This window comes from Physeter macrocephalus, chromosome 6 (genome assembly GCF_002837175.3).
Source record: "Physeter macrocephalus isolate SW-GA chromosome 6, ASM283717v5, whole genome shotgun sequence".
NCBI lineage: Eukaryota > Metazoa > Chordata > Mammalia > Artiodactyla > Physeteridae > Physeter > Physeter macrocephalus.
Window position 1 is genome coordinate 54,299,090 of NC_041219.1, and position 24,913 is coordinate 54,324,002.

General features: G+C 47.7%; 1 protein-coding gene across 44 annotated transcripts in view; it reads right to left on the minus strand.

Moving 5' to 3' along the window:
• ERC1 (ELKS/RAB6-interacting/CAST family member 1) overlaps window positions 1–24,913 on the minus strand; it is a 573,654-nt gene that overhangs the window by 149,565 nt on the left and 399,176 nt on the right. The window contains exon 20 of one of the 44 annotated variants that reach the window (XM_028490873.2): window positions 7,097–7,832. The exons of 41 other annotated variants lie outside the window; for them this stretch is intronic. In XM_028490873.2, the coding sequence (XP_028346674.1) occupies window positions 7,827–7,832 (6 nt within the window). In that variant the 3' untranslated portion in view covers window positions 7,097–7,826. Of the gene's footprint in view, window positions 1–7,096; window positions 7,833–10,212; window positions 10,435–21,351; window positions 24,690–24,913 lie in introns of those variants that run through there. 2 more of the 44 variants (XM_028490871.2, XM_028490869.2) reach the window with 2 other exon arrangements.

Here is a 24,913-nt window from a genome sequence, read left to right on the forward strand (position 1 = left end):
CTTGGTGTACCTCAAGCTCTGGCTGCATCATATGAACAAGAGTCTCTGAGACGGGGAAACCAGAGAGGCAAGGGGCCTTGTGAACACGGCTGCACAGGCCGTAACCCAGAAATACTGCTCGGTGAAAATGCTGCAGCTCTCAGGTCTCCTCAACCAGCTGACGTAAGTGAGGAGGTTATGAGGTTGTACTGCTTCAGTTTCTTACGTTAATCCTTCCCAGGAACTCTCTGGACAACTTTGGTTTACATTCTGAGCCAGGAATCTTCACAAGTCATGTAGCTATTGCCCATGAAATACTTTTTATTCTAATTTGGGTTCTGTTAAGTTGATAGTCATGAAGTTACTAATGAATATATTTTAGTTTAACAACATTTTTTCAAGGGTTTTATTTTTCTGATTTAAAAAGTATTACACATGCATTGTAGAAAATTTAGAAAAAAAAGGCAGCCCCCCAAATCACCTATAATATTAGCATTAGGAGATAACCACTTCTATATATAGTCATATATTCCTTGAGACTTTATTATACATACATGTAATTTTAGAAACAAAATGGCAATGATATTATATAGATTATTTACAAGCTGATTTTGTTTTCACCTAAAAATATACTCTAAATACATTTCCAAACCAAATCCCAAAGGCTCTTTTTGAACCTTGGTAACTGATTCTAAAATTTATCCTTAAGTGTAAATATATAAAGAGAGCCAAGAAAACATTTTAAAGGAAGAAAAATGATGTAGGACTTGCCCTACCAGATTATAAAACAGTGTAAGAGCACACTAATTAGAAGAGCGTTGTATTGATAAAATTAGATCAGTGGGGTTTAGAATATGATCAAGATGCACTTGAAATCGATGAATTGTATTAGGAAAACTGGGCCCAGTTGTGGTTAGATTCCTACTCATGTCATACGTAAACATAAATTTAAAACTGGCTAAAGATCTAAATTTAAAAATTATACTGGGGCTTCGCCGGTGGCGCAGTGGTTAAGAATCCGCCTGCCAATGCAGGGGACATGGGCTCGAGCCCCGGTCCGGGAAGATCCCACATGCCGCAGAGCAGCTAAGCCCGTGCGCCACAACTACCGAGCCTGTGCTCTAGAGCCCGCGAGCCACAACTACTGAGCCTGCATGCCACAACTACTGAAGCCCACACGCCTAGAGCCCGTGCTCCGCAACAAGAGAAGCCACCTCAAGGAGAAGCCTGCGCACCACAACGAAGAGTAGCCCCCGCTCGCCGCAACCAGAGAAAAGCCTGCGCGCAGCAACGAAGACCCAGCGCAGCCAAAACTAAATAAATTTATATAAAAAATAGAAATGTAAAAACATTCATTCAAAAAGTATTGATTGATTCGCCCATGAAAAGGAAGGCAGTTCTGATACATGCTACAACATGAACCATGAACACATTATCTGGACTGAAAGAAGCCAGTCACAGAAGACCACACTGTACGATTCCATTTTTATGAAGTGTCCAGACAAGGCAAATCCAGAGTTAGAAAGCGGGTCAGTGGTTGCGCAGGGCTAGGGTGGGACGGGGTGATCAGAGGGAACGATGAAAATGTTAGAAAGCTGATTGTGGTAATGGTCGCACAATTCTGAGAACATACTAAACCTATTACACTGTACGTTGTAAACGGGTGGATCGTATGATGTGTGAATTATATCTCAATAAAACTGTAAAAGCATACTGCCTGAGTCCTGCATGCAAAGTGCTGTAAAGGCCACAGAGAGGAATGAATGAGCGCTACGGCCTTCAGCTTGGGTAGAAAGGGGAGTTGGCAGCAGATGTTAGAGGACAGGAAAAAGGGTCATTCCAAACAGACAAACGGTAAGAGCTGAACAGGCGCGGAGGAGGAGGAGGAGATGCGCTTGGCTGGTCCCCGAGGTTTGGGTCTCGGCAGAAGCAACGCCAGGTGTCCCCAGGCCGGCCAGGCGCAGGCATTGCCCCCAGGACCCCCCAGGCCACGCCAGACTCTCAGTGAGGCGAGCACCTCTTTACCAGAGCAGCGGAGACAAACGGGCGTGAGTTAAGAGAACGATGGCAGGTACGGCTAAGACGCAGGGTTAGAGGAAATAAACAGGAGACCTGGAGGAGCGGAGACTGAGAGCGGGAATGTGATTACGACCCACAAACATCAGGGGTGAAGCAGAAGTGGGAAGGGTGACAGCACTGGAGGAGGACGCAGAGCCAGAAGTGATGGAAGAAGACCAGGGGACAAAAGCAGAGGTCGACCATAAGGCTATGCTTTTTCCAACATCTAATGAATGGTCTGCCTGGGAAAAAGGTGTTTAAACACAGAGAGGGTCAGAAGAATCAAAAGTTTAGAGAAGGCAGTGTTCCTTCATTGGTGGGAGCTGCTCTCTATCCCGCAGGCCTTCCTCTGTCTCCAGGCGTTACGGCTGGTTTGCACTTTATCTGGAAGCAGCATTACACGTGGGCACGGCTGAGCAGGGAGAGACTTCACTGGCACTTGATCCATTATATGCTAAAATTTCCTGTCTTGAAAAGAACTCTCAAAGATCAACCTTTCTTGTGAAACTGGAATTACTTTTTAAATGAGGATTTTGGTTTTGACTTTGAAATGCAAAGCTTTTGTCATCCTGGAGTCCAAGGAGCACAGAATGTGTCGGGAACATGTGGTTAAAACTACAGACCACTTAGGAAAGAAAGGCAATGTGAAGAAACCAAACGAGCAGCTTTAGACAGCTGTATTATACAGCACAGGTGGGAAAACAAATCTTGAGATGGATCAGGACCTCGTGATTTAAAAATGTTTCATTAGCATGCGCAGCGCGTGTAAAAAAGGACCTTTCTGCATGGTTTCAGATGCGGCAGGTCCCACGGATGGACTGGGAAAGGTATATTCCAGCTTCTGAAACTTAATTTATCAGATCTCACTCAAGATATTCCTGTCCCCGCCCCTGCTCCCACCCCTCAGGTCTGCCTATCCATCCCTCACCACCTCCCCAGAGAAAGGGCCCCTTAGACGCCACACCAGGAAAGGATTTCCCCGAACGCACCCACACGAGATATTTGGGATTTAATGAAAATGCTTATTACAGCTTTTTAGCCACAATGAATTATACCCTCTCTGTCCTTCTTCCCTTCCTTGTTAAAGCTACAAGTCCAAATTTGGTGGATATAAATAGGACTGAGTAGCCCAACAAGACCTTCCATATCCTACTCTCTACTTTCTAATACTGGCAGGCCAGTTCCACCACCGCAAGTACGACAGTGAAAAACACTGTCTTCTTGTGTACTTTCTTAAAAACATTATAATCTTACATAACAGGTAGGTTTACACAATCTCCCTGCTAGACACAGAGGTGCAATTTTCCCTGTATGTATTGAAAGCTTTGCATCTAAAGACAAACAACAACAACCCTAAAAACATCTCCAAGTAAATTAATTTCCACTAAACTGCAAAACAAACTTGTGCCCACGAATCCCGCAAAAGCTCCTTCTGTAACGTAAGCATTAAATCCCGTACCTCCGCATCTCCGTTTCCTCCATATGTAGAATGTCTAACACAAAACCTTCCTCAAGGGTCTTGGGCCTCTTTCTGCTTAACCTTAAGTGAACTAAGATGCTCTGGAGGAAGGGACTCCTGTGGTAAGGGATGTACAAGTATGTGCCTCCAATAGAGAAAACAGAATACAGGCTCTGCTAAAAGAAACGGGGGCTTGGAAATGTGGGTCAGGATGCCCGGGAGGGCAGCGTCCTGCACGTGGGCCCGCTGCTGTCAGTGGCAAAGGGCACAGCCCAGGACGGCTCACGGCGCCAGCGGCCACGAGCCCGAGGACTCGTTACTACGGTAACGCAGGCCTGACACAGCCTACCTCAAAACGACCCCACGACACTGCTGCTCCTCCTCCTTCTCCAGGCTACCCTGACCACCTCCCACGTCTCTGTGCCGTCAACTAACTCTGTGTCCAACCTCTGCCCTCCCCGATCTCGACCACAGCCTCAGAGGGCACGCCCACCCCAAACTTTCTGAGTCTGCATCTCACAGGCTAGACCAATTTTCCTTTCTTTCACCATCAAACATCTAAAAGAACAGTCTACATTTGCCACCTCTGTTTCTCATTTCCCTCCTTAACATCTAAGAATTTATTTAGTTTTTGCCATTTCACCCAAACTGCTCTCTCCAAAGTTTGCTAAACTAAGACTTCTACGCTGAAAACCACACGACATTACTTGGAGAAGTAACACAGCTCTTAAATGGAGGGATACGACATGATGACAGACTGGAAGACTCAATATTGTAAAAGTGTCAGTTCTGCCCAAACTACCTATAGATTCAGCGAAATTCAAATCACAGCCGCGGCAGGTGTGTGTGTGTGTGTAACTGACACGCTGGCTCAGAGTGTGAGAGGAAATGCAGAGCCCAGAACGGACTGTGCAATCTTGGAGAACGACCATGGAGAAATCTTGCTACAACACAAAGCTCTCGTTATTACAACACAAAGCGCTCGTTATTACAACACAAAGCGCTCGTTATTAACACAGCTTGCGACTGGCACAAGAACAGACATAGAGACCAAAGGAACAGAACAGAGAATCCAGAGAACGAGCCCAATCCTGGGAGTAACCCGAATGTCCATCAACAACTGAATGATAAACTGTGGATATTCACGCCATGGAGTGTCAGCGGTGAGAGTGGATGAGCCACACCCACGCACAGCGTGGCGCTGAACGGAAGCCAGACAGCAGAGTTCACACTGGGTGATTCTGGGCATATAAAGCTCAGAAACAGGCAAAACCAGCCTGTGGTGCTGAAGGCAGGCTGCTCTGCGAGGCTGCGGTTGTGCCCGGTGCCCGTTCCACGAGCGTGTAAGCGCACAGACTGCACACATATGACTCAGGTCGTATTCTGTGTGGGTGTCATACCTCAAGGCCTAAGACTCCAAACCAAGCCGAACCTCAAGGATCCCCTATCAGCACAACCTGTCGGTCGCCGGTCTTCGTCCAACACAAGCCCCCCTGGGGCCACCGGCTCGGGACTCTCCCTCCCGGGCTTCCTGGCTCTCCTCGGCCTGTCCATCGGTCCACCTGTGTGTTTCTTCCCTGTCCTGCGGCTGCTCCTCTCCTTTCTGCTTCCTGCCCGGCATGCAGGGGTTCCCTGAGGCCCAAGGAGACTGTCCTCTGTTGTCCTTGGGTCGCCCTGTCCATCCTCCCTCCATGAAGTTCAATACCCATAGCAACTAACCTACCGGGCATGGATCCCGGCCAGGTCTGCTCTACGTGCTTTAGTGAACCAGCACATTTAATTTACTTTCTTTGCCAACTTAATTATTTCTTTTCAGGTGGGTTTTGTAAGACTTTTTTATTTACAAAACAGAACAGTATAATAACCCTCATATGACCTAAATGTAACCATTTTCAAGGTATGTGTAACTGTAGCTCCCTTCTTTCTCCCGAGCTTCAGACTAACATTCAATGCCTGATAAACACTTTTTTGTGAATGTTTCACTTATACGTCAAATCAGAGTGTTTATACTGTTTAATAAACTGTTCTTTTCACTTAGTAATGACTAAAAATAGTTTTTCACGTGATTAAATATTCTTCTAAAACCCAATTTTTAAATGGGCTGCATTGTAATCCTTTTAATGGATGTATTATAATTTATTTAACTAATTCCATTATTAGAAATGTAGCTTGTTTTCAGTTTTTCACTACTATAAATATTAATGCGTTGACATTTTCTGTACATAAACCTTTGCATATCTATGACTGTTTTCTTAGAATTCCTGGGTCAAGGGGTATATACACCTTTTTAAAGTTTTTGACATGTTACCAAACTGTTCAGAACAGTTGCAGTCATCTTCAGTCAACAAATACGGGTGACCACTTCCCAGGCTCCCGGTCCACTGGGGTCACACACACACCCCAACCTTGCCAATATGACAGGGCTGCTTTCGTTTGCAGTTCTTTGTAGTTCTTTGCATTTGTGGTGAAGCCAAAAATAGAGGCGAAACGTTTAAAAATATATTTATTGGCCATTTCGCCTTCTGTGAAATTCCTGTTAACGCCCTTTCCAGGCCATGTTTCTTTCGGTTTAGTTTCTTCCTTGCTGATCTCCTGCTCACAACCCTAACACAGGCTCTCATATCTTAGCATCTTTTGCTTATTGCAATAGCTTCACAAATCATTTCAACCTTGGTTTGTAGGAGTAATCTTTCTAAAACAGGTTGGATTAGGTTCACTCCTCTTCCAAGATCTTAAGTGATTTCCTGCCTACAAGAGAGTCCAATCTCTTTGGCACGGCAGCCACCCTCCGGCCCCATCCTACTTTTCCAGTTTCATCTGCTGGTATGTCCGTGCCACCCTCTGTCTTTGCGTTCACTCTGATGTGGTTCCCTCACCCTGGGGTGTGGACAATCTTACCTCCTACACCTCCCTCTTCCCCATCTAACTTATTCTTCCTGGTGGAGATCATTCGCCCCTTTTGTCTGTGGAGACATCCCTTTTCCGAGGTGAACACGGCTGAAGTATTCATTTTGTCTCCTGTTTCAAGAGTTCGCTACGTGCTCAATTCCCCAACTCTTCAGCAAGCTCCTCAATGAATTCTTTTTTACATATACCAAGTCTGCCTAGCAAACAACCTGCACATAGCAGACAACCGAAAAACAACTGGAGAATGAACTAAAGGAAAAGATGCTGATCCTGGGGGAAAACACCCATAACTTTCCCAAGAGCTTTTTAAGATAAATCTGAAGCATCTCCAAATCGAGACTGTCTGATGGTGCAGGCCTTGTAGCAGGACACATCAACTACCCATGGTAACACCCACGTTGCCAAAGTTCTCAAAAGACAGAACATGGCGCAGGCACAGGATACCAAGGTGGCCTCTGGCAGGAACTTTCTGGCTTTGTCTGCTGAACGTTATGATAATGTATTCTGTTCTGAGTAGCTATTCCAGCCCTCAGAGTACTAATATGATTTCTAGAGGGACTCCAGCCAAGAATCACAAATGCAACAGCAACCCAATCTGGATGCTCCAAGCAGCACACACGGGGAGGGTGTGTGGCAGGAAGGCGGGCGGGCATGTCGGCCTCCACCGCTGCCCAGGGAAGAAGGCGTTTCAGAGAGGATACCTCACAACCTCACGCTCCACAAAAACACATCATGAAAGGCTGGCTGTGAGAGAGACCACTCCAGCTCCCTTCCTGCTCTCCACGTCAGGACAGCTGTCAGAGAGCAGAGCTGACAGTGGAAGGATGATCAGGATCCAGCCGGGCAGGACGGAGGGGCGGGGGTACGGCGGAGGACGGGCTGGCAGACCCGAAACTGCCCAGAACATCCACCGCCAGCACAGGTCAGGGTTTCAGGGCAGGGGCGGCCTCTCTCCACAGCCGGGTCAAGGCCAAGGGAGACCAAACAGAAACCCGTGAAAAAGGGAAGGCTTAAATTTAAGGAGAGAAAAAGCCGTATTTCAAGGCAAATAGTTCTCTATTCACAGACACAGGATGAGGTGAAAGAGGAGGATGGCCGGATGGGTTTACAGGAGGGATGGTTACAAGAAACCTGACTGCACAGATTCAGTCATGCTTGGCAGTGACTCAGATTAACTCGTTTCTGCAGCTGGTTTGGTGGTGGGTGGGAAATTACACAACAGATGCTCGGTTTGGGTGAATCAGACAAGAATCTGAACTTGAAGTCTTTGACAGCTAGGTCCCAGGACGCAGAGGCCATGAGGTGTGGGCTGTAAGCGGACTTGATGACTGGAGCCTTCCAGAAGTGGCGGTCAAGCGAAGTGGTCCTCTATCCTGGCCAGATCGGGGCCACGGTCCCCAGCCTCAATCAGCAGGCTGCTCAACTACGTCTACCCAGGAGATACAAAGGCATGAAATAACCCGAGTTTGGATTTTCGAACAGCTAGAATAAATTGCGATGTATTTTGTCATAATTATCTGCTGAATCAAACAAAACACTTACATGGTCAGAGGGACCTGACAGCATGGCGGCTATTTCATGCCCAGGTAGTAAATATTTCATTTACCTTCCTACAGGAATTGGGTCACTTTTTTGCCCTGTAGAATCCCTCTAGCGTTTAGTAACAGGGAAAAGGAAAGTTGCCCTTGAAGAATCTGTCCTGCGATTACGCCCCACAGATCACGATAAACTCCAAGGCCCTCCCTTCCTCGTAGTTCAAGTCCGAGCTTGCAGCTCGAATCTCCCAGTTTCCTTCCCAAGGTCTCCCCGCACCCCAGCTGCCTACTGTGAAGAGCCTGAAGCAGCTGCCACCCTGCCCCGGACGCTGCACGATGACCGGACGCGGTGGTGAGCGTGGAGTTGCTGCTGGGCCTTCCCCTCCCCCTTCCCTGCCTTGCAATGAACCCCTCTGCCCGGCAGCGTCTGGATGTGTCTTCCTAAAGAAGGAAAGACTGTTGTGCTTAGGCCGAAAGTAAGCAAGGTGTCATTGCTCCTCCATGACGAATCTGGAACAAAACGGTGCAATAAAAACGAGAGTCCGTTCCACCAGGGGACCCACAGTCAGTTCCACTGATGGCCACAGGCCGCTGCACGGCGATCTCCTCAAGAGTCACGTGGCGAAATAAAGGAACTTCCTCCTCTCCTTCCCTCACCTCACGACAGGTAGCAAGGCAGGAGGAAAGCCCCGGCGCTAAGGCCTCCCGAAGCGTGAAAATCATAAATGACTTCCCAGTAACGCCAAGAGCACGTTAAGCCTGGCACGGAGGGGGTGCTCCCTAAACAGTTACTGAATGAATGCTTGCCATGTGCCTTAGGGGAGCTAGATTTTTCAATGGTTAAAAACTAAACAAAGATAAAAACAAACCAAGAGCTTCTCTGCTTCCCGGCTACGGCACTGAAGATCCTGCAGTGTGGTACTGGCAACCCCCTAGCCCCGAAGGAAGTAAGGCAGAGAGGGTTTTTCGTGACTCTGTATTAGTACAAAGCACACGATTTCATTTCTACACTAACCCCCTCCCCTACAAAATAGCAAACAGTGGAACTACCAGACCTAAAAGCAGGCCGATTCCAAAACTGAGAATCAAAAGCCTGGAAGGGAGCTAACAGAACCCACAGTTCAATTCTCTAACCTTAGTGAGGCGAGCAAGGCCCGAAGAGGTGACGGGCCTGGTGCAGTTTAGGCTGATGGAGTGTGCACCCCAGGAAACCGGGGCTCGTCCTTCACGCCCCGCCAGCAAGCGGTCAGGGACCAGACTGCTGCCTCCAGATGCACAAGCGCTCCGGAGAGAAAAAGAGAATCTCTCGCCTGCCTCAGAGGCGACTTTTGCAAGAAAGCTGGTCTCGCTGGCTAACCACCGGACCTCTTAGAGTCGGCATGTCACTGCTGCTTATCATCTTTTGAAGGACAGTGTCAGTCACGGTTTTGTGAGAGTCAACAACCTGGAGTCAAGTGACCCAGGTGAACTGGAGTCAACGGATCTAGGGACCAAAACCCAGGTTGCTGACACCCGGATACGGCAGGAGCTGGAACCAGGCACCGACAGTGCGGCAACAGTCCAGGTCTAGACAGTTATCTGTACATAAACCAGCGCAAACTTTGCTTGCTGATAATCGTTTTGTACTTGCAGATGTCACTAACATACTGTCTTAATTTCTAACCTACTTAGGTCTAGACACTTCTAAAACGCTGGATGCGTTCCTGCCTGAAGTATTCTTCCCTGGCTGAGATAATCTGAGCTCTTCTTCGTGATGTTCAACCTCCCAGGTTGCTCTCTTTCCAGAAAGGTTCTGTCTTGATATAGGTGTTATACCTTCTCTGAACGAGTTAGGGAAGGGAGTGAACAGAGGAGGAGACAGAAGACATGGCTACAAAAGATAAAAGTGGGAAGAGACCACCCGCCCCCCCAACCCAGTAGGAGGTTTACATTGGGCTGATCGGCCTCCTCTACATTAAATGTCAAGAATCAAGAGAATGGAGGGAAAAAAAAAAAAAAAAAAGAGAATGCGGAATCCTCTCTCGTGTACAAACCTTGCAGAACACCAAAGGAACCTGATGGATCATCCCGTTCAGACAACAAGCCAGTCGTGACTACAGTTGATAACACGGTATCGTGTAACTGAAATTTGCTAAGTAGAACTTTAAAAAAGGTAAGTAAATGTGAGATGATAAATGTGTTAATTAACTTGATGAGGGGAATCCTTTCACAATGTATACGTATAGCAATCATCACATCGTCCACTTTGAACATCTTACAATTTTATCTGTCAGTCGTATCCCAATAAAGCTGAAAAGAGCAAGCCAGGTACCCATGTGGCTGGGGCACTTAGATGCAGTGCGTCCTGAGGCAGAGACGGACCACTTCCCAGTCCAGACTTGCTGGGGCAGCACTGGAGGCTGGAGACAGTGCGGAGGTTTAAATGGGGAAGCAGCATTCCTGCCAGGCAGGATTTTAACCGGTAACACCTCACACCACCTCTCACAAACCTGTTAACTGACGTGAGTAGAGACATTCACTTTAAGAGCCTGTTGTTATCCACACGGGGAAGAATGTCCCTCTCTGTCAAAGGGACCATCAGAGCAGCAGAAGAGCGTTCTGAGAATCTCGGACACGGCCAGGCCAGGCCAGCGGGTTGGCTTTGGCTTTCAGAAAGGAAGCCGTGCCAAAGGGAGAGGATCTGACACAGAAAAGAAGCCATGCAAACAGCTAAGGAATCTACTGCTGAGGCCATCATCAGACAAGAACGGGGCTTTGCCGCATCTGAGACTTACGTGCTAGAGCAGCACACAGCTAATCCGCGCCTCTGACTCAGCGCGGCCGAGCAGGACCAGAGAGGGACGCGGCCTCCACGGCCGCGGCACGTGCGCAGCGCACGCCCCACGTCCAGCACGTGGCGCCCGACTCTAGGGCCAGCGCGACGGGGAGAGGTGGCAAGGCTCCCTCAGGGAACCACGGATCTTGTTTGATTTTTGCTTTTTCTTTAGTGCCGGCCTGACACACTCCCTGGGTGGTGTCTCCCAACTCCCTGGTGAGATGACAAAATGACCTTTTACAAGCTCCTGCTCCAGCAATTCAGAGGGGCCATGGAAGCGGTGCCACGGCTGCTTAAGGCTGCGGGGCTGTGTGGGTTGTGCCGAGTGACCCCCGTCACTCAGAACACTCAGTGTTCTCAGTGTCACTCAGTGACCGTCGTCTGGCGGGCTGTGTACGGTGCTGGGGCAGGCACAACGCGAGGACGGGCACCTGTGCCGACGTGGAGAAGGCTGGCGGGGCGGGGCCTGGACAGGTACTAATTTTGGGTGCTGAAGGGAAGAGGATGTGATGGGATTTGAAAGCTCTTGGGGAAAGCTGGAGTTGAAAGAAAAATACTCCCTTGGCCCCCTGAAGCTCACGGCTTCTGCAGTCGTTTCCTTAGGTGAGGAAGGGTGAGAGGAGAGACCCAGGGACCTTCCAGTCCCGTCCGGCTCAGCGGACGCTCAAGGCTCAGCACACGGGGAGCACAGTCCCCTGGCAAGCGCGGGCGAGGCCACGGCGCTGCAGGGCCCGAGCGGCCTCCCACAGCGTGGTTTCCACGCGGCAGGAACGGCCGCGGTGACAAGGGAAGGGAGGCTCCTCCCAGGCCCCGCAGCGGGGGGGTCCCCGAGCTTCGCGAAGCAGCAGCTGCGGAGGGAGGCGGGCTCAACCTTCAGCTGCGGCCCGGTGAGCAAGGACGCTCTGCGCGGGCAAGAGAAGGCGGGGGTGACGGGCTGGGGCACGGACCGTGTCACCAGACAGGACAGGGCCTGGGAGCCGACCACGCGGGGAGCAGGCCGCGGCTGGCAAAGCCACAGCCCCGAGGGAGGCTAAAGAAACCTCCGGACAGGCATTTTAACGACCTACTATTCACTTTCCCCCCCGAAGAAAGTCCCAGTACCTGGTAGGCACACGGGCCTGGGACAGACAGGCGTCCACCCCCCCGCACGCGCGGCACCACCGAGCACACGCCTGTCTCGGGGGCGTCCTCTGACAGGCGGAGGGGGTTTCTCCCCCCGGGACTACAGGGGGATGTGGTGGGGACAGGTCTGGGACGGAGGGAAACGTCCAGGCCCCATCTGGCCACTCGGCTTCATCTTGCCGGGCAAGTCCCGTCGCGCCCGTCTCAGCTCCCTCACGCGCGAAGAGCCAGGGGCAGGGGATGAGGCTGAGTAAACGCAGCTGCTCCTGACGGAACAACGCGGGACCCAGCTGAGCTCCCGAGGCCGGAGGGTCGGAAGGGTCTCCTCTCCTGGCTCCTCGTCCGGCTCTCCGCACAGCACGCTCCAGAAAACTCGACACCCTGCCTTTTCGGTGACTCCCCGCCTTCCCACGAGCTGCATCCTGACGCCCATCTGTGCTAAACGTAACCTCATGAATAAGTATCCGTGGACTCAAATTTAGGCTAAACACTTGCAGAGGGCCGGTGTGGACTTCAGCTGTGCGACAGGCCGACAGCAGTGAACCCTAAGGACGATGATGCTTTATCACCAGGCCTGGGTCACACTGGAGACTAAGCTGGCTTTTAACGTGGCAGCGTTGTCCCCTTCTGAACTCTCCTCTTCCCAGTCACTCCCCGTCCCTATCCTCCTAGTGCGCAGGAGCCTTGGGCAGGCCAACGTGCGCGACACCGTGCTGCCCTTCCTAGAAACGCCTGCATTTAAAAAGGTACTACCTCGGAGAGATGCTTGATTCAAAGGAAGGAACTGAACCAGTGACCGTCAGGCAGGGGCTCCGTCAAACACCCCATCCCCCTACCTTAAGCTGCCACCACAGCCTGCTTTTCTGTTAAGATGGCAGTAAGATCTTAGCATTTAAGTTTGGCTGAGAGTTTCTATTAGGAAAGGTTTTTTTTGTTTTTAGTTTGATAACATTAAAACCACCATTTGCCTTTAAAAAGAACCCCACGAAGAATCCTGTCCATCAAAACCTGATTTTTAGGGCGACTTGAGTATCCCTTCAGTTTACGGCAAGATCTGTTATCTTCAGTGTTAAAATTACAGGCTCCCTTTCACCAGGAGCAAGATCTGTTATCTTCAGTGTTAAAATTACAGGCTCCCTTTCACCAGGAGCACACGCTAGGTGGGGCATTTTCTCTTGTGCCGAAGTGGTCTTTAAAAAGAGGTAGACAAAGCAGTAAGATAGCATTTATACGGTGCAGAAGAATGCCACTATCTTATCTCCAGAAGATTCCTGATTTCATTCATTCACTAAGCGAGCATCTGCTTCACACTTTATGCCTTTGTGTCTATTACACAGCTTTTAAAGAAAGGTCTAGTTTCTAAGTTGTGTCACAGGGCACTCTGGACTGACACCACCGGCAGGCCCTGCATCCCCACCTCCCCCCACCTGAGGGAGGATTCTGTAACTGGCGGATGTGAGCAAGACTCTCCAGCACCCCCTGCCTCTTAAAAGGCGGGCCCCGTGATTTACGTGGAAGGCCTTTCCAGAGTTTGCTTGGAAGTTGGTTGTTTGAAACGCTGAAACAATTACTTAAGTGGTAGTTAGGGCCCCAGGAGGCCCCATGGGCTACTGGCCATAGTGTTATGGGCTGAGTCATGTCCCCTCCCCCAACTCACATGTTGAAGCCCTAACGCCCAAACCTTAGACTGCGACCGTATTTGGAGAAGTGACTTAAAGCGGTTAAGTTCGGATAAGGCTGTTAGTGTGGGTCCCACTCCAATCTTACTGGTGTCCTTGTGAAAAAGAGGAAACTTGGACACATACAGAGACACCGGGGAGGTACCTGCACGGAAGCAGGACGACGTGAGGACACGGCAAGAAGGTGGCTGTCTGCAAGCCAAGGAGAGGGGCCTCGGGAGAAACCCACCCTGCTGACACCTTGATCTGGGACTTCCGCCTTCTACCTCCCGTTGTTTGAGTTACCCGGTCTGTGGTACTTCGTCACGGCGGCCTTGCAAACTGCTACAGTATTGCTCGTGAGCAGCGCCACCTAACCATCACAAGACCTAACCGTCACTCGTAACATTTTATACATTGGAAGATGCCTCTGAGTCCCAGCTCCCGCATCAGAAACACATCTTCACTTGCCCCAGTGGCAAGTGAGTGTGGCCTGGTCCCACCTTTCCCACTTAGCACCGGAAGGGGCTCAGGGAGAAAAACCTCACTGCTCCGGCGGCCCTGATGTTCTTACTGGAGGTGCAGGAGAGTCGCCTAGAGGCCCAGCAAGTAATAGGGACAACAGTCAGAACAGCAGCAAGTGGGGACTGGGGCACCGGGAGGAGGGGACGCCTGGAGGGAGGCTGTGGCAGTGCTTCCCCCACTCTCTGGGGGAGGCAGCGCTTTAGGTCAGGGGGCACAGCAGCACCGTCTGTAAACGGGGCGAGGGGTGCGGCCCAACACCTCTTCCTTTTCTGAAGTTCACACAGGTTTCCCCTGAGAATTCTGCTGTACATACACACGGCCACCGTGACAGCGGAGCTCGGCCTCGTGCAGGCGCACGGGGGCAGGGGTGTGGCTGGGACCACGCTGGGCGCTGCCCGCTAGACGTTTCAGTGACTTCTGTTTCTAGACTGTCCCACCACACCTTCGGTAGAGAATTAAACAGTGGTTTGAGGAAAGCTAAGGACGATTTATTTCAAAGCTCCGACTAGATGGGAAAACTGTCGCTTCCGAGGTTTCTCCGCCCCACGGGCTTTGGGGTGGCAGTGCCTGCCCCGGGCCAGTTTCTGGACATTCGCGAGGGTCATTTCCCTGCATTCTCTCTGTAAGTCAATGTGCTGGACTGTAGTAGTTGCCCAGACTCGTGAAAACTCCAAGAGGGTAACTAACTGCTCCTGCAGGAGCTCCAGGGAATCACAAGTGCTGACCTCCTCCTTCCGTGGGAATACTCTCAACACAAAGGAAAAACACAGGGCAGCTAAAACATGTTAAGATCTCTATAAATACAGAGCTGCATCATTAAAAAGTGTTCCATATTCCTATTTCAGAGCTCTAAAGGGTCCAGTGCGAGATCAAGCTAATGGAAACAAAATGAAAGGTTCCTGCCCTCTTTGCTGCGAAGCTGAGGGCACAGGAGACCTGAATTCAGAGTAGGCGATTCATGTCCACTTTAATTTAGTCCTGGCCAGCTGGGGGCAGGCCCTGGTGGTGAGGATCAGGATGGGGAGGGAGGGACCTTAGACAAGAGAGAAACAGCAGAACCCCCTTCTCTGAGATAAGTTAAGGGGGGGGAGACGGTCCGGAGGGATCTTTTGTATCAAAACGTTCTGGTCTGGCTGGGTCTCTTAATACAGCGTTCTCGCTCTCCACAAACAAGCTGACGTAGCACGTTTAGCGCAAAAGCCGTTATGTTTGCTCCTATTTACGTGCAACCTTTCACGTGTCCACCACTCAGCTGCCCTCAGGTCGGGAGTGATTTGCAAAGAAGGATTAGCATCTGCGTCACTTCATCTGTGTGAGAGAGTTCCTCACCTCCCCTATATTCAAATCCTCACTTCCTCTTCCTCTCCGCAACCTTGTTTTAGGGGATTTTACCAAAAGTCAGGCAGCAGGCTCAGGGTCTCAGGGCCCAAGCCAGCATATGGCCAGGCCCTGTCCTCTCTCGTGGGGTCTCCCAGCGCTTCTACCTCTTTTTTTTTTTTTTTTCTTTTTAGAACAATCTCTTCTCTGCCAGATTTTTAACATCCAGCTGGCAAGATACTCTGCTCTTTGCATGAAAAGGTTAGTGGAAAGCTGTCAGAAGGAGCGGAGAGTGCCAGACTGTGAGAGCAGAGGGGAGAGAAAGAGTGAGGCTGCCCCACAGGGTTTTCTCATAAATGTAAGACAGACAGACAGACATACACACACACATACAAACACTCCATTCCCAAGCCCAGTCAGGCACAGACACCCATCTGTCTTCAGGGCCTGCAGTTCTTGTTGCTGGATCACTAGTTGCCTCTCAGCCTCTCATGCTCCGCTGCTCTAAGTCTTTTTGGACAAGAGTTCAATGTCGGAGCCGAGGAAACAAGTTCAAACATAGCAAAGAGGAGAAAACCAGATCAGAAACATGCAGGCTGGGAACAAGGACAGAGTTTGCTGCCCATAAAGAACCCATTCTTCTCTTTTCTCTCTCTCTTGTTTTCTCTCCCCGTTGCCCCCCAGAGCTCCTGTGTCCACATGGCCCACTTGGGGGCTACGACAACCTGTGCAGATGCATTCACGAGAGAAGAGTGTCACGTCGTGACTGATGGCCCACGAGCTCCCAGAGTGAGCCACCCCGGCATCGACAATGCCGTCGACGAGAGAGGGGACAAGCCAAGCAGCCAATGATCAAAATCGAGAAAACAAATGGAAGAACTCCGAGGAGACGACGAGGTCCGAGCCAAGGTGTGCGACAATACTTCCCTGAAGGTCAAAACTGGCCTGGGTGCTGGGAAAGGTGCTGGAGTCCACAGCAGTGACCCACGGAGCGAGCTGGCCAGTGAGGGCTCATTCCAGCGTAGTCGGCCGTCAGAGGGCTGGCATTCGTGGTAGAAAAAGGACACGTGCTCCAGGGAGAAATTCCACTTTCAGCTTTTCAGCAGAATCTGCCTATCAGTCGAACTGCTTCAAAAAGTTCGAGAGGAGACTGGAAACGTGACTTTTCTGCTTTTGTTTTGAATTAAACTATCATTGACATACAGCAAGATGCACAGATCTCTGTACGTCAGAGTGTACAATTTGATGAATCTGATCAACATATACGCCCACATGATCGTCTCACCAACCGAAACACAGAACATTTCCATCGTCCCAGAAAGATTCCTGGGACCCCTTTCAGTCAATTCCCACAGGGGTCCAGTGTTCTAGTTTCTATCACCACAGATGAGTTCTTCCTGTTCTGGAAATGCCATACAAAGGGAATCAGACATTAATCAGATATTCGTTTGCATCTGGCTTCTTTTGCTTAACAGTGTTTTTGAGATTCATTCATAAAGTTGCTTGTATTAGTAGTTCATTCCTTTTTGTTGCTGAGTAGTATGCCATTATATGATATATGATAATTAAAAAAAAATCTCTTCTGTTAACGAACATTTGGGTAGTTTCCAGTTTGGTGCTTTTACGAATAAAGCTGCTCTGAACAATTTTGTACACATCTTTCTGTGGACGTGTTTTCATTTTTCTTGAGTAAATAAGGAAGAGTGGGATTGTTGGGTTATAGGACAGGTGTGTATCTAATTTAATAAGAAACCGCCTAACAGCTTTTCGAAGCCTTGGACCACCCTCGCCGCTGCGCGTAGAGTTCCAGCTGCTCCACACCCTCGTGGACACTTGGTGAATGTGTAAAATTCACATTTGGTGAATTTTAGCCATTTTCTTGGAATGGCACTGCTATCTCACTGTAGCTTTCGTTTATGTGAGCACTGTTTTCGTGTGCTTGGTTTGTGTATTTTCTCTTGTGAACTGCCTGGTTCAAGTCTTCTGCCCATTTTAAAATTATGTTGTTTTGTCTTTTTGTTTCTGATTTTAAAAATATCTTCTCAATAGAAGTCCTTTGTTCAATATATACATTGTGAATATTTCCTCCCAGTCTTCTGATGAACAAAAGTTTAAAGTTTTGATAAAGTACAATTTTTCATTTTTTCCTCTCATGTTTAGCGTTTGGTGTCTCTGTGCTTGCTGAATTGGGGGAAGTTTCAGCAACATATGTGCCATTTGGCTAATACCTAGAATTAAGACATCACATTCATTTATCCCCACTACACGTGTCGTTACCTTCAGTCATTTGGGTTTAGATGGTGTCTGCCAAGTTTTTCCAACGTAAATCAACTGAAAGGATTTTGTGCTAATTAACTGAAATAACTTTTTGTGTGTGTGTGTGTGAAGAGACACTTTTAGCCTATGCAAATATCCTGTTCCTCAACTAACTTCCACCCACTGGTTTTCACGTTCATAGATGATTCCAGTTCAAATCAGTTATTACTGTGATGGTTGCCCAGTGGTGATTCTCTCACTCCACCACTCTTTCTCCATGTATTAGCTGGCATTCTACTACAGGGCATGGCCCCTGCCCCACCATGTATTTGCTTACTGATTTCTCTACGCTAGTACAGACTCATAGATTCCTGTTCTACTCAGTGGGCTGTAATTTGTTACCATTATTAATTTTGCTGCTCAAATTCCTGAAGATTTTGCTATTGGGAGCCCCCCATGTCCTCCTTCTTTTTTTAAAAATTTATTTATTTATTTGGCTGTGTTGGGTCTTTGTTGCTGTGTGCGGGCTTTCTCTAATTGTGGTGAGTGGGGGCTAATCTTCGTTGTGGTGCAGGGGCTTCTCATTATGGTGGCTTCTGTTGTTGTGGAGCACGGGCTCTAGGCACGCGGGCTTCAGCAGTTGTGGCACGCAGGCTCAGTAGTTGTGGCGCACGGGCTTAGTTGCTCCGCGGCATGTGGGACCTTCCCGGACCAGCGCTCGAACCCATGTCCCCTGCATTGGCAGGCGGATTCTTAACCACTGCACCACCAGGAAAGTCCCCCCCATGTCCTTCTAACATATCCCCACCACTCTTGGAACACTCCATTACTTTCTGGTATAAGATGCTCTGGATTTATGTTGTACTTTGCCACACACAGTCCTAGGCTGAGACATGTCTCCAAGGAGCCCTGGTTCCTTTTGGTGAAAAAAGGCATCTATAAACCAAGAGCTGGGAGCTAGGTGAGCTCCTTGTTACTGGTGTGTCACTGCTTCTAGGTGCTTCAGCAGATAAAACTAGGAAATACACACATGTATACATGTAGGTGAGCACACAAATGTACACACAGAGAAAGCTAAATCTATTATCTGTCAAAAACCCGGAGTCCATATGGACACCTCCAACAGCAACTGAACACCACCAGACTTGCCTTCACCCTTCTTTATTTGTTCCTTCCTCCTCCTGGAGTAACAAGCCTGCTCCCATGAGCTTCAATATACTTACTCATTTGTTCAGTCTCCTTGTATGTAGCCAGTCTCCCAACCATCTGCACCATCACCTTGGTCCTTGCCTCCAAATGCCACCATGCCAGCTGAATCCTCAGCCCTGGCCCTGCCAAAAATGCTGGCCATGTGGGCCGAATCCTTGATCCCAGCCTGCCAAACACACCAGAATCTTTGGTCCCACCAAATATATAGGCCAGTGTCAGTGCCAGATTTATGGAAACACTAACAAGGTTTCCTGCCCAGGAGCTGGCAAGAGGGCCTGGCAAAGAAAAGAAGACACCTTCTGTAGAAGGTGTGTGGTGTGGGAAAAGTGGACCTGGAATTTCAATTATGAGCTGTGATTCTGGAAGATAACAGACAGTGGTCAAATACGGGGCTGTCCTAGAATCAACAGAGATGTTTAAATCTAAATCTGAACCTAATGAAACCTTTTTCTTCATTCTAGCCACTTTGTACCACTACAGCATTCTACTTTGACACGACCTCAATCTACTTTTTCAAAGAAAGTTTCTCTAGGGCTCCAGAGCCATACTTAAAATGGTATGAGACTTACATTTATCTGAAAAATTTCAGCAACATCTTTCCTTCCAATAGCAAGTGACTAGAAGGCTCAGGTTCAGTAGACACTAATGAACAGAAAGATAGCCTGAGTAGTATGATGTCATTTATTTCAAATTTATATCACACTGAACAATACTGCACATTGTTCGTGTAAACAAACATGTATATTAAAAAGGTAAAAACGTGGACTGTAAAAATGCAAACCAGTTTAGGACACTGGTTGCCACTGCAGATGAAAAAAGAAAAATGCAACCGGGTACAAACAAGACTTTAACTATATTTAGCATTAACAGGTAAGAGCAGCCTGCACTGGGAGAGGACAAGAGTGCGAAGGGGGAGCCCTGTGGTGCAGGCATGAGGGAACTACTGAAATCCAGGAAAAATCAGCACTCAAGAATTTGCACTAAATGTACAATTCACCACTGGAAAATTGAAAGCCTGTGGAGCGATGAAGGTAACTCAAACCCAGCTCAATTACTGACTTGACTCAGTTCCCAAATGCTAATGGTCTGACAGAAGAAGAGGAATTGCCTATTTCCAGACATAAATGTTATTAATCTCAGTTTCTACTCTTCTTTTACCTATAATATTTGCCACTTAATAAAAAATAATGAGACCCCAAAAAAGCAAATGAACTTAAAGACATATTGATAGAAATTATCCAAACAGATAACAGGAATCTCCAAACGTAACATGAAAAAAATCCCCAAAAGAAACAAACAAAAGCCCCCAGACATCGAAGAGATGTGGAACGATATCAGATGGTCTAACAAATACATAATTGTAGATATAGAAAGGGAAGAGAGAAAGGGACGAAAGACATATCTGAAGAGATAAGGGCCAAGAATCTTCCAAAATTAATGAACAACAACAAGGCACACAGAGATCTCAAAAAGGATTTTAGCCCAGACAGGAAATATAACGTAAAATACAAATAGTCACATTATTTTCAAATGGTTGAAAACACAAGTTAAAAAAAAAAATCTTGAAAGCAGTCAGAGAAAAAAGAAACATGAGAGGGTAGGGGGAGCACACATGAATACAGCAGACTTTTCAACAGAAACTATGGAAGCCAGAAGAAAATGGAACAGCATCTTTAAAATATTAAAAAACCAGGAAGTCAACCTAGAATTCTATACCCAGAGAAGAATATCTTTCAAAAACAAGGTATTAGCTTGCATGGGCTGCCAGAAGAAAATACCACAGACTGGGTGGCTTAACAACAGAAATTTATTTCTCACAGTTCTGGAGGCTAGATGTCCAAGAGCAAGGTGTTGGCAGGGTTGGTTTTTTTTAAGGCCTCTCCTTATCTTACAGATGGTTGCGTTCTTGCTGTGTCCTCAACGTTTTTTTTTTTTCTCTGTGAGCACACAGCCCTGGTGTCTCTGTATGTCCCAATCTCCTCTTTTTACAGGGACACCAATCAGACTGGATTAAGGCCCACCTATCAGCCTCTTCTTAACTTAATTACCTTTAAAGGCTCTATCTCCAAATACAGTCACATTCCTGGAGTCAGGGATTCAATATATAAACTTTGCAGGGGACACAATTCAGCCCATAACACCCTGCCTTCTGTATCCCCCCAAACTCACGTTCTTCCCACACACAAAACACATTCACCCCCATCCCAACAGCCCAAGAGTCTTAACCCACGGCAGCATCAACTCTAAATCCCAAATCTCACGTAAATATCATCTAAATCAAGTGTGGGTGAGACTTAAAAAACATGATTCATCCTGAGGCAAAATTTAAATGTGGACCTGCTGAAACCAGACAAGTTATCTGCTCTAAAATACAATGGTGGGACAGGCATAGGCTAGACATTCCCATTCCAAAAGGGAGACCCTGGAAAGAAGAGAAAGGGATCATGGGTCCCAAACAAGTCCAAAACCTAGCAGGTCAAATTCCATCAGATTTTTTAAAATATATTTATTTATTTATTTGGCTGCGTCAGGTCTTCACTGCGGCAGGCGGGATCTTTTGCTGCAGCGCTTGTTGTGGCTCGCGGGCTTCTCTCTACCTGTGGCGTGCAGGTTTTCTCTTCTCTAGTTGTGGTGCGCGGGCTCCAGAGAGCGTGGGCTCTGCAGTTTGTGGCACGTGGGCTCTCTTGTTGAGGTGCGCGAGCTCAGTAGTTGTGGCGCACGGGCTTAGTTGCCCTGCAGCATGTGGGATCTTAGCTCCCCGACCAGGGATCGAACCCACGTCCCCCGCATTGGAAGGCGTATTCTTTACCACTGGACCACCAGGGAAGTCCCTCATCAGATTTTAAGGCTTGAGAATAAGGCTCTTTGGCTGGATGCTGTCCTCCAGGCCCACTGGGGTGGCAGCTCCAGCCCTCTGGCCCTGGGTGGCAGCCTGGCCTATTGAAATCAAGGAGGAAGAGACAGCCTTGCCCCCTAGACCTGTGTCCTCTAGGCTGGTGAATATATGTTGTCAACAAGAAACTCACTGTACATATAAAGACATCGACAGCTTAAAGACAAATATATGAAAAAAGGTTTATCGTGCACTCACAATTCTAAAGAAAGCTGGAATGGTTACATTAATGTTAGACAAAGCAGACTTCAGAGCATGGAGTATTACCAGCTTTGAAAAGAGATATTACATCATGATAAAAGAGTCAAGTCATCAAGAAGATATAACAATCCTTAATGTGTATGCACTCAATAACAGAGCTTCAAGATACATAAAGCAAAAACCGATAAGGTAAGAAAAATAAACAAACCCATAAATTTAGTTGGTAAGATAGCCAGCCTCTAAGAGGGCAAAGGAAACAAAACAATTCTGGGAAATCTTCAGATGTAAAGTAATATTTCTGTAGGCCAGGCAGTTGCAGATAATAGGGTCATAACTCAGGATAGAGTCTGAGTGGTTCTCCTGACATCAATAGTCAGATTATCCAAAGCTACTGAATGGCACTGAGGAAACTGTCTTGGGTCACCAAATAAACAATCAGCAAGGTATATACTAATAAGCGTTCTTTACATGTACAGTACTGTGCCAGGCACTTCAGAAATATAAGACATGGTTCTGGCAGTGAAGAAACTCATCTAGTTAGGGAATAAGAATCATAACTATGAAACACAAAGTAATAAACTATGCAGAACTCACTAGAATTCACTCACTCATCTGAGTTAGTAAGCAAGTACCAAGCACCTGATGTGGTACGAATTTTAAGATGAAAATGATATGGTTCATGTCCTCAGCTGACAGAAAGGCTAGACTAACGGGAAGACAGATATGAAAACTAGTAAGTACGAGTGTCACAGGTCCTACAGAAGCCCTAAGGAGGGAGCGGCACACTGGGCCTGGGGTTTCAGGAAAGAACTCATAAAAGAAATGATGTCTGAGCTGAGTTTAAAAACTCAGATTCCTATTTAGGTATTCCGCAGGGAGACAAGGCAGGAAAGGGCAGAGCAGGCAGAGAGGGACCATTATGATCAAAAGGACCCACGTGCGAAAACCGTAAGTCAACTGACAGTTTGAAAGACTGTCAGTTGTTGTATGCTTCAGGGATAGGGTGAGAAGAGATATGCATTTAAGAATTAGGCCGAGTGCAAGGAGGCCTTGTGCGCTTTGATAAGAAGTATGGAGTGTATCCGGCCCGCCTTCCTCCTTCACTTTCTCTCATTCCTTCAACAAACCTTTACTGAGCAGATACTATGTGCTAGGCATTATTCTTCGTACAGAGAACAGTGTTGAAAAAGACAGACAAGGCTCTTGTCCTGTCCTCATGGGGGTGTGTGACCAAGGGCAGCATGGTGGCAGTGAAATGCATGGGACACACAGAGTTGAGCAACACAAATGTCAGCTGCAGAAGGCTCTATATCCCCAAAGAAAAACACACACACAAAATAAACCAACATGCATATTTAGCGGTGCTCTCGATCTAATGTTTCTTGGGCTTCAACAACTAAAGTCAAACCTTGCTCACAATAGGCAAGTCATTTTGTATTATCACAGGGCATCTTTCTCAACAGCCTGCACCACTCCCTTAAAATCTTACTTGGAGAGAGGTGGCAGAAAATGGGTTGGTTTCTCCACCAAATTCTAGCTGCTCTGGAGAAGCTGATGGAAGGTGTGGTTAGCTGCTGTGCCCCGTTACAGATGACCCTAGCCACCTGCTCCCCAGGTTTTCCAGGGATGCTGCTGAAGATACAGTTTCATACGCCTCAGGCAACAACTTCAGTAACTGAAGCAGGTTCTCAGCCAAGGGCAAACGTGACAATATTAACATGATTCATGTATGTGAGCAAAACTGTTTGGATGATAACATGTGGGATGGCATGCCTTCTATTGAATTCCTGGTTTTTTACTCAAAACTTTCTGAAAAACTCTTAGCTTGAGATTTTCTACCTTGGCCTCACCCTGAAGGTATTTTTTTCCCCTTAGAAAGACTGATTACTTCCATTCAGGCATATTTGGAAAACAGGACTGAGCCAAAATACTTTTTTTCATTTCCAAGACAAGTTGTTTCACAAAGAAATAATTTAATGCCAGTTAAACTTTGATACATCACTGTTCGTGCTTTAAGATGCCCTGTCTCTCTGCAACATTTTCAAGTGGAGTTTCTAAAATTAACTGGCTGTGTGCTCTGTTTCCAGCGGGCTTCCAGTGGCATGTTAACTTCATGGTTATTAATATCAAAAGGAGCTACCAGAAATTCGATTTAATTCTGTCCTTTAAATCTCTCCCTCTTTTGAGAAGAAAGAAATTAAGATTTCCATGGCAACACGCTAAATTTGAGAGGTCGGCCTTACCTTTTCCATCACACAAATCAGGTGGGTGACTGACAGGCCGTTAAATGGGTCTGTTTTTAGGCAATGCCCACACCCGGGAGTCAGTCCCGCCCTGACCCCAGCATGCAATTCTCGAACGGCGGCTGTCACTGCTCCCTGCAACCTCACACCACAGGATGTGTCCTATTTGACACAGCCTCCGCTCACGCATTATGGGTGAACAAATAGGAGGCATTCAGCTGGAAGACAGCGCACAGCTTCGACACTCTGGTGCAGAGCTTTAGCAGACTGATGGCACGATCACATCTACGACGGGCTGGGACACCATCAACCCCACTCCGTAGCCAGGAACAGAAGCAGCTTAGGATTAATGTTCTAAAGCTGCTCGATTTCTTTTTTTCTATTTTTATTTCTCAGTGTCTATTCAATTTTTCTTTCTTTTACTTTCCATGTCTGCCCTCATCCCGTTTTCTCCTTGTTTCTTTTATTCATGGTTTTTGTCTCCTTTTAGCCTTATCGTTTTCTCTATTGAACTAAAAAAATCACGACATGGAAAAAAGAGAACCAATGGATTTCACAGGCAACAGTAAACGGAAAGTGGAGCAGGGGAGGGTAACCTAAACGAATTCGCCTAATGGTCCTTTTATTGAAAAACTTAGTAGGATGTGACCCACAGTTCCCTAGAGACAGCTGACTTGTCAAGGATCCTCATCCAAATATCCCCAACTCAGCCTTCCTTTCCGTGGTCACAATCATG